The sequence below is a fragment of the Chiloscyllium plagiosum genome, unplaced genomic scaffold (assembly GCF_004010195.1).
Source record: "Chiloscyllium plagiosum isolate BGI_BamShark_2017 unplaced genomic scaffold, ASM401019v2 scaf_7526, whole genome shotgun sequence".
Lineage (NCBI taxonomy): Eukaryota > Metazoa > Chordata > Chondrichthyes > Orectolobiformes > Hemiscylliidae > Chiloscyllium > Chiloscyllium plagiosum.
Genome location: NW_025213627.1, coordinates 1 through 9,441, shown reverse-complemented (window position 1 = coordinate 9,441; position 9,441 = coordinate 1). Strand labels below are relative to the sequence as shown.

At 51.0% G+C, this 9,441-nt stretch overlaps 1 protein-coding gene across 4 annotated transcripts in view; it reads left to right on the top strand.

The window, feature by feature from the left end:
- The window catches only part of LOC122547673 (mothers against decapentaplegic homolog 6-like), an 11,964-nt gene extending 7,025 nt beyond the window's left edge, over positions 1-4,939 (top strand). For 2 of the 4 annotated variants that reach the window (XM_043686272.1, XM_043686271.1), the window contains exons 3-6: positions 656-715; positions 1,947-2,021; positions 4,189-4,650; positions 4,784-4,933. In XM_043686272.1, coding sequence (XP_043542207.1) covers positions 656-715; positions 1,947-2,021; positions 4,189-4,650; positions 4,784-4,860 — 674 coding nt within the window. In that variant the 3' untranslated portion in view covers positions 4,861-4,933. Of the gene's footprint in view, positions 1-655; positions 716-1,946; positions 2,022-4,188; positions 4,757-4,783 lie in introns of all 4 variants that reach the window. The other 2 variants (XM_043686273.1, XM_043686274.1) reach the window with 2 other exon arrangements.
- Positions 4,940-9,441: the final 4,502 nt, after the last annotated feature.

Below are 9,441 nucleotides of genomic sequence, written 5' to 3'. Positions count from 1 at the left end.
TGGTATGCTTTCCTTTATTGGTCAGAGTATTGAGTACAGGAGTTGGGAGGTCATGTTGCGGCTGTACAGGACATTGGTTAGGCCACTTTTGGAATATTGTGTTCAATTCTGGTCTCCCTGCTGTAGGAAGGACATTGTGAAACTTGAAAGGATTCAGAAAGGATTTACAAGGACATTGAACGGTTTGAGCTACAGGGAGAGGCTGGATAGGCTGGGGCTGTTGTCGGTGGAAAAACCATTCGATGTCTTTATTGGTGTTTACGTCAAGCAGAGGAATCATATTGAGTTTGAAATAATCTCCCTTGCTCCATTTCAGTCGATCCCAAGGCTGTGTGGCGGTCTGGGGTCACGTGTAGGCCCAGACTAGGGTAAGGGCGGCAGATCTCTTCCTCCCCTCAGTGCACGCCCAACAGTCGTAACGGTTACCCTCCCCGAGGTTGGCCCGAGTGAATTTAAATTCCATTCTGAGGGGGTCACATGTTCCCCCATCCCAAGAGTAGGCCAATTAGCCTCTGGATCGCGAGGCCGGTGTCATTCCCAGCATGCACCTCTGCTAGGCCCTGCTTATGATTATGTCGATGGCTCAGGGTGTTTTATTTTAACGGTCAGGTCTAACCTCCCTTTTTTTCTCTCCACTCCCCCCACCCCTTCACAGAAACCCCTCCACCTCCGTACTCAAAACTGTTGCTAAGCAACCATAGGAAGAGCGTCGATGGTAGGTTCAATTTCTGGTTTCCATTATACACTGCCCCCCCCCCACCCCCCAGCCTGTGAGGTGGGTTGAGCAGGGGGAGGGGTTATTTTCGGGAGGGTTGGTGTTGGGGAAGGATTGGGGCAGACAGTGATATTTTGCAGAGCCTTCGCTGAAGACCGAGATGTTTAATCAGGAAGCCAATCCTGCGTAGAATGCCGACAGTGTGGAAGCAGGCCATTCAGCCCTTCCCGACCACTCCGAAGATCGTCCCGCCCGACACACCCGGCAACCCCGCATTTACCATGGCCAATCCACCCTAACCTGCACATCCCTGGACACTATGGGACAATTTAGCATGGCCAATCCACCCTAACCTGCACATCCCTGGGCACTACGGGACAATTTAGCATGGCCAATCCACCGTAACCATTTGACATCAACCTCAGTGCAGACCAAGAAGCTTGCAGGGGTAGAGGTCAGAGGGCAAAGGGGAAGGAGAAAACAATAAATAGAGGAGGTGAGGGTGGGCACAGTTTCAGAGGAGAGATCAACCATTAGAAACTGAGATAGAGTCATACAGCACGGAAACAGACCTTTTTATCCCAACCTGTCCATGCCGCACAGGGCCCATATCCCTCCAATCCCTTCCTATCCACTTCCCAATCCAGATGCCTTTTAAGTGGTGTCATTGTACCAGCCCCCACCACTTCCTCTGGCAGCTCATTCCATACACGCGCCACCCACTGTGTGAACAAGGTGCCCACTTTCCCCTCACTCTCCTTAAACCTACACCCGTCTGGTTTTGGACTCGCTTATCCTGGGATGGGGGGGTGGGGGATAAGTGAGAGGGAGTTCCTTCTCTCTGAGCGTGTGAGTCTGAGGGATACTCCCCTCCCCTACCAGAGGCTGAGGGAGATGTGCCAAGGTTGAGGACTAAGACGGTGAGGCGAAGGCTACAAAAACTACGAGAGCACATTCAATGGGCCGAAGGCCAATTTCTCGGAATGTGTATTTCTTCCGAAGGGGATTTCAAAATTTCACACACACCCCCAGCGCAGGATGAAGGGTAATCACGTGGAGGACTCACAGGAATTGAGACTTGGTGGAAGGTAGCAGGAGGCCAATCAGCCCTTGTGATTCTAGCCAGGTCCCTGTGAGTCCCACTCCCTCTCCCTGAAACAGGGGGCTTTCTGAGCAGTGTCTGAAGACTGGAAAGGTGAGGTAATTGCTGGTTCCTCTCTGCCGTCCCTAGACCCAACTGAACGTGAGACCACACACCAACTCAGAAGGAATGAGCCTACCAACCACCAGAATCCAGACTGGCTGGGTAAGATTAGACAGCTGTCTTCACACGGGGAGAGGGCCAGAGATTTGCTGAGGGAGAGGGCGCCGTCGGAGGGTCAGTGCTGAGGGAGCGGGCGCTGTGGGAGGGTCAGTGCTGAGGGAGTGGGCACTGTCGGAGGGTCAGTGCTGAGGGAGTGGGTGCTGTGAGAGGGTCAGTGCTGAGGGAGAGGGCGCCGTCGGAGGGTCAGTGCTGAGGGAGAGGACACTGTCGGAGGGTCAGTGCTGAGGGAGGGCCACACTGGGAGGGTCAGTGCTGAGGGAGCGGGCGCTGTGGGAGGGTCAGTGCTGAGGGAGTGGGCGCTGTGGGAGGGTCAGTGCTGAGGGAGCGGAGTCTGTGGGAGGGTCAGTGCTGAGGGAGCGGAGTCTGTGGGAGGGTCAGTGCTGAGGGAGCGGAGTCTGTGGGAGGGTCAGTGCTGAGGGAGCGGAGTCTGTGGGAGGGTCAGTGCTGAGGGAGCGGAGTCTGTGGGAGGGTCAGTGCTGAGGGAGCGGAGTCTGTGGGAGGGTCAGTGCTGAGGGAGCGGAGTCTGTGGGAGGGTCAGTGCTGAGGGAGCGGAGTCTGTGGGAGGGTCAGTGCTGAGGGAGCGGAGTCTGTGGGAGGGTCAGTGCTGAGGGAGCGGAGTCTGTGGGAGGGTCAGTGCTGAGGGAGCGGAGTCTGTGGGAGGGTCAGTGCTGAGGGAGCGGAGTCTGTGGGAGGGTCAGTGCTGAGGGAGCGGAGTCTGTGGGAGGGTCAGTGCTGAGGGAGCGGAGTCTGTGGGAGGGTCAGTGCTGAGGGAGCGGAGTCTGTGGGAGGGTCAGTGCTGAGGGAGCGGAGTCTGTGGGAGGGTCAGTGCTGAGGGAGCGGAGTCTGTGGGAGGGTCAGTGCTGAGGGAGCGGAGTCTGTGGGAGGGTCAGTGCTGAGGGAGCGGAGTCTGTGGGAGGGTCAGTGCTGAGGGAGCGGAGTCTGTGGGAGGGTCAGTGCTGAGGGAGCGGAGTCTGTGGGAGGGTCAGTGCTGAGGGAGCGGAGTCTGTGGGAGGGTCAGTGCTGAGGGAGCGGAGTCTGTGGGAGGGTCAGTGCTGAGGGAGCGGAGTCTGTGGGAGGGTCAGTGCTGAGGGAGCGGAGTCTGTGGGAGGGTCAGTGCTGAGGGAGCGGAGTCTGTGGGAGGGTCAGTGCTGAGGGAGCGGAGTCTGTGGGAGGGTCAGTGCTGAGGGAGCGGAGTCTGTGGGAGGGTCAGTGCTGAGGGAGCGGGCGCTGTCGGAGGGTCAGTGCTGAGGGAGCGGGCGCTGTGGGAGGGTCAGTGCTGAGGGAGTGGGCGCTGTGGGAGGGTCAGTGCTGAGGGAGTGCTACAAAGTCAGAGGTGCTGTCTTTCAGACTTGTGTGTGTTTGGTTTCAAATGTATCTAGATAATCGTTCAGCTGGCTTTGGGGGAGGTATGTGGTACCTTTGGGGTTGGGAGGTGTGAAGAGGATTTCCCTCCTCCGTACAATGGCCCAGAAGGGTCTCCTCAGCCCCCATTCTCAGAAAGATGGCTTCTTCGATTGTCCACCCTCCGACTGTGACCGCCCTCGGACAGCAGCGGTTAGCTGTGAGGTGTCCGGTGAGAGGCGCTAGAGAAATGCAGTTACTTGGCTGCCACTGCTTCCCGGCAGGGTTCGGGCCAGTGCTGGTGATGTGGAATGGGAGGCGACAGCGCCAATGAAGCCTGCGGGCTAGGCCTCAGCTCCTATCTGGGGAGCCATTCACTTCTTTCCGAGCCGAGGTGCCGTCGGGGCCTTCCTTGAGTTATTCCTTGTCGAGAAAAGGACCCGAGGGTGGAGACGGGGACAACTCTTGGTGGCCGGGCTGCATTCGAGAGCCTCCTGTGTCCTCCCATCCTGCTTTCAGGAGACAGCTGTCTGGAACAGGAACTGGGCCTTACCTGGTGGGATTTGAACCTTTTTCCTCCTAACCCCCAACCCCATCACAGAGTTGGTTTCCCCCCCACCCAGCGACATTCCCAACAGGCCGCAGCCTCACTGACAAAGCTTCGAGTGAGGGGAGAAGCCTGGTTCTGCAGAGAGAGAGGATTCTGTCATCCAGAAGTGTCTATATAAATGAAATAGCTCAGCAGAGATTTGGGTTGCTCTGTACTGACCTCCCCAACAACCTCCCCCAACCCCCTCTGCTGTTTCAGATTCCAGCTCGTTGCTGGTGGCGACCAGAGACGAGCACTGGTGCAGTGTGGCCTACTGGGAGTACCGACGCAGGGTAGGCCGCATGTACGTCGTCCGCGAGACCTCCGTCAGCGTCTTCTGTGACCTGCCGCGCGGGACAGGCTTCTGCCTGGGGCACCTCCACGCCGATGGGAGGCACGAGCTAGTGAGAAGGACCAGGGGCAAGATCGGCGGTGGGATCCTGCTGAGCAAGGAGGGCGATGGGGTCTGGGCCTACAACCGCAGTGAGCACCCCGTCTTCGCCAGCTCACCCACACTGCTGAGGGGCCGGGCGCGGAGCCCCTCCGTGCACAAGGTGTTGCCCGGCTACTCCCTCAAGGTTTTTGACTACCAACGGGCCCGGGCCCTGCAGCGGTCACTGAGCCCTGAGCTCTCCGATGGCCCCTTCGACCCCCACAGTGTCCGCATCAGCTTCGCCAAAGGCTGGGGGCCGTCCTACTCCAGGCAGTTCATCACATCGTGTCCCTGCTGGTTAGAGATACTGCTGAACCACTCCTAATGGGGAATCAGACCCCCACTGACACACAGGCACACTCACACACAGCTTCGCCAAAGGCTGGGGGCCGTCCTACTCCAGGCAGTTCATCACATCGTGTCCCTGCTGGTTAGAGATACTGCTGAACCACTCCTAATGGGGAATCAGACCCCCACTGACACACAGGCACACTCACACACACACACACACACACACACACTCTGACACACACACACACTCACACACTGACACACACACATCCCTGCCCTGAAGAAAGCAATGTTGGAGAGATTATCTGGGGAAGAGGGGTGGAGAGACACCTCTGTGTAGAACTCCAGGGAAAATGTGGGGGGGAGAGAGAGAGAGAGAAAGGGGGCAGGAGGTCAGTCATTTGGAGATGGTGTTTGGGCTCCCATCGATGTCCAGGACAGTTCTTGTCAGCATTTCAGTAAGCCAGGTTCATTTTTAATCATTGTAAACAAAAGACACGAGAAGTGTTAGTAACACCTTCTTGATGTAATGTTTCTATCGAGAAGTTGAGATCTTCTTCAGATAGTCCAAACTTCAAATAACTGATATTCGGATAATCAAGGTTCCTCTATATTTCTACAGATCCTGGTCCAGAAGTCTATTACTTTACCATTGATGACATTCAACTTCATTCAGATGAAGCTCCAGAAATATTCTGGTCTGCAGAAAAGCTGTTGGCCCACTCCTATCCTACATTCAGCCTCCAACACAACAGAAAGAGAGAATGCATCCTATACATGCTCTCAATGAATTGAGAGTGCTGTTGGCGAATTCTTGCATCAAGTCAAAGAGATTTCTCAGGAAATGAGAGATGTGAGAAAATGAGAATAGAATTACAATGGTTATGATTAAATGTTAATAGTTAAATGAGCTATTATGAAAGAATCCTGGGTCAGTGTAATGTGAAGGCTACTTATTGTTAGGGTCAGGGTTAGTGTGTGTGAAAGGAGCAAAGTCAGAGTGAAAGCAGGTCGCATTCAACTGAAATACTAGTCTGTAAGACTATCTTATCCTGTCTTGTAAATAGTTATGCTTAATGAAGTCTGTGAATGTAAACTTGGATGAGTGTTGACCTCACAGCACTAAACCAACATTCTATAGTAGATACAATTTGCATTAAAGGACAGGTCACCAACATCACTTCTCCTCGTCAACTGCTTTACAACGTTCTAACACAATAGGGTTATTGACTACATGTATTGACTACATGAAACCAGGTGGAAGTTAAAATTCAAGACCTGGTATCATATGTTGAGTTAGGACTAATTAATGATCTCATAGTGAAAGCACTCTTAGAAAGCTGCAACAATAATATGATTCAATATTATATTATTCTGTTTGAGGAGACAGTAGTCAGTCTGTGACAATTTTTGTAAATTTAAATAAAGGCAATTTTGATGGCAAGAAAGCCAAACTGGCTAAAGTGAATTGGCAAATTACATTAAAGGATATGTCAATAGAGATGCCGGAGCAGACATTTTGTGAATATTTCAGGATACAAAGAATGATATATTCCAACAGGTAAAGAAAATTCCAAGCGATAGACCCACAATCCATAGTTAACTGGAAATATTAAAGACAATATCAAGCTAAAACAAAAAAAACAAAAAAAATTGCAGATGTTGGAAATTAGTAACAAAAACAGAAATTGTTAGAAAAACTTAGCAGGTCTCCGGAGAGAAATCAGAGTTATCTTTTCAGATCCAGTGACCCTTCCTGAGAACATGTTGGTTGTTACATAGGAGATAGGGTAGGAGGAGGAGAAGGTAAGGAGTAAACTATAGGTGGGGATAGAGTCCAAAGAGGGAGAAGAACAGTTGAGCAGACAAAGATTGGATAACAATCAGGTTAGAAGGGTGAATAGCTACTAATGTGGACTGTTAGTGGCCAACAATGGATTGTATTTAAGAGCAGAGTATGTGATATCCAGATCTGATGTGTGCAGTTGGGATAAGGACGTAGGGGAGCTCAAGCCTGAAAATTGTCGGATCCATATTGAGTCCAGAAGGCTGTCGGGTTCCCAAGTAGCAACTGAGGTGCTGTTCTACCAGGTTGCATTGAGCTTTGCTGGAGCACTGAGGCAATCCTGAGACAGAGATGCTGGCTAGGGAACAGGGTGGTGTGTTGAAATGGCAAGCAACTGGAAGCTTACAGATGGTCAGTGGGCTGTCTGCACAGACTTCCAGCCGTTAAGACTTGGGTGTGACCATGAACTGCTGTTGACAGTGTAAAAATGCATTTAACACCTACACAAGAGACTTGAAAACAGATATATGGAAGTTAAAGTCATCAACATTTGTATAGATAGTCCTATTAAGAAAAAGGGCTTCTTCACCCATGCCACCAAAGTGTTCTCAATACGCATTTTCTTTTTCTCCCTCTCACTACGTCCCAATATATTCCCTGATTCCGCAGTCGAGGTGAAGCTAACCTGCTCTGATGTGGAGGTAGTTGGCCCTGGAGGTTTGATGCAATGACTTTCAGATGATGCCAATGATCTTCTTGTCAGAATCAAGTTAAACCACATCAGCTTCAAATTCCAAAGGTTGGGGTGGAGGGTGTGTTACGGGCATGGGGATGGGCATGACAGGGATGAGGTGAAGACCCTGGTCACCTCTTCAGTGTCCTGAGTGAAAACTGGCAAAGGGCTGTAGTTTGTGGTTCCACCTCCTGCCACACTTTGTGTCTCCTTGTGAGGAGGGAACACCTGCACTGGGGTCAACTTTTCATGTCCCCCTGTTGTCATGCCTTTGGTGTGGAGACCAATAACTGGGCCAATGCAGTGCCTCTCCAACAAACACTGGGAGCAGTGCGCTGGGAGCAGTGGGCCTGGCTCCTAGTGAGAGCTGCCAACCTATCCATGGAATGACTGACATTCAATTTAGATTAAGATTTTCAGGAGTGCAGGTAGAGCAATTCATAACTGGTTGGCTCATAGAAGTCTGTCAAGATGGTGTCAGTTTGTCAGTGGAACATTATACAATGTAATACTAAACTTAGAAGAAGAAAAAAAACTGCAAAGATTATTTTCATAACAAATAACACTTCCCTCAAATCTCATAAAAGCTGGTTATCCTCTTTCACTTTTAGCTTTCAAACTGTACTTCAAGACTGATCTATCTTTAAATCTGAAATGCCATCATTAAGAAATAGTGTTGTGTCCAGCATAAATGCTACAGGATAGTGAAGTGTTGACTGGAACGTAAAGCATACAAACACATCAGCGAGGAGAAGCTCTCAGGGAGAACAAAATTGAATTGAAACTTGCTGTCGAGCTTTTTATTATTAAAGAACAGGTTATTTTGTTGTATTTCCCTCAGGAATACTTACATTCTTTCATTGCTGTAATGGCATGGATGGTACTCTGTGTCTGACATAGTGCTTGAAAATGCTCCTACAAGACTGTTTTAAGGCTTTGCTGAGAAATCTCCATACATGTTCCAGATTTTAGTATTTAAGTGAACCTTTTATCTTTGTTGATGTATTCCCTTGATGTGGTTCTTAATTGGCGAATGAGGACCCTAACCTGCACATCCCTGGGCACTATGGGACAATTTAGCATGGCCAATCCACCCTAACCTGTACATCCCTGAACACTATGGGACAATTTAGCACGGCCAATCCACCCTAACCTACACATCCCTGAGAACTACGGGACAATTTAGCATGGTCAATCCACCCTAACCTGCACATCTTTGGACTGTGGGTGGAAACCTGAGCACCCGGAGGAAACCCACACAGACACGGGGAGAATGTGCATTCTCCACACAGAGAGTCGCCCTGAGGCTGGAATCGAACCCGGGTCCCTGGCGCCGTGAGGCAGCGGTGCTAACCACTGAGCCACTGTACCGCCCCTTTCTCTCCGTTCTCAATTCCTGCTCCTTCAAATCCAACCCACGAGTGTGCCCATCTCCCGAGATCAAGGTCTCTCTCTGTGGATGCCACATCACTGGATTATATTTGGAGGGGTGGGGGCAGGATGCCCCTCAGGCTGGTGAAAGGAGCTGATTTCATGCCCACCTCGTACAAGCTGGCAGACACGATCAGCCCTGGCATTGATTGTTGTATAGACCATTCCAGCGCAGTACAGGCCCTTCGGCCCTCGATGTTGTGCCAACCTGTGGAACCAACCTGAAGCCCATCTAACCTACACTATTCCATTCTCGCCCATGTGCCTATCCAATGACTGTTTAAATGCCATTAAATTTGGCGGGTCTAGTACTGTTACAGGCAGTGCATTCCATGTCCCTACTACTCTCTGAGTAAAGAAACTACCTCTGACATCTGTCCTATATCTATCTCCCCTCAATTTAAAGCTATCTCCCCCTGTGCTAGCCATCACCATCTGAGGAAAAAGGCTCTCCCTGTCCATCCTCTCTAACCCTCTGATGATCTTATATGTCAATAAGTTGCCTCTCAGCCATCTTCTCTCTGACAAAAACAGACTCAAGTCCCTCAGCCTTTCCTTGTAAGACCTTCCCTCCACACCAGGCAGTAACATCCTGGTAAATCTCCTCTGACCCTTTCCAAAGCTTCCACATCTTTCTTATATTGTGGTGACCAGAACTGTCTGCAATATTCCAAGTGCGGCCGCACCAGAGTTTTGTACAGTTACAGCATGACCTCATGGTTCCAAAACTCAAACTGTGGGACTTTGTGGGTGTGTGTCTGTATGTGTCAGTGAGAGTGTGTGTGTGTGTGTGTCAGT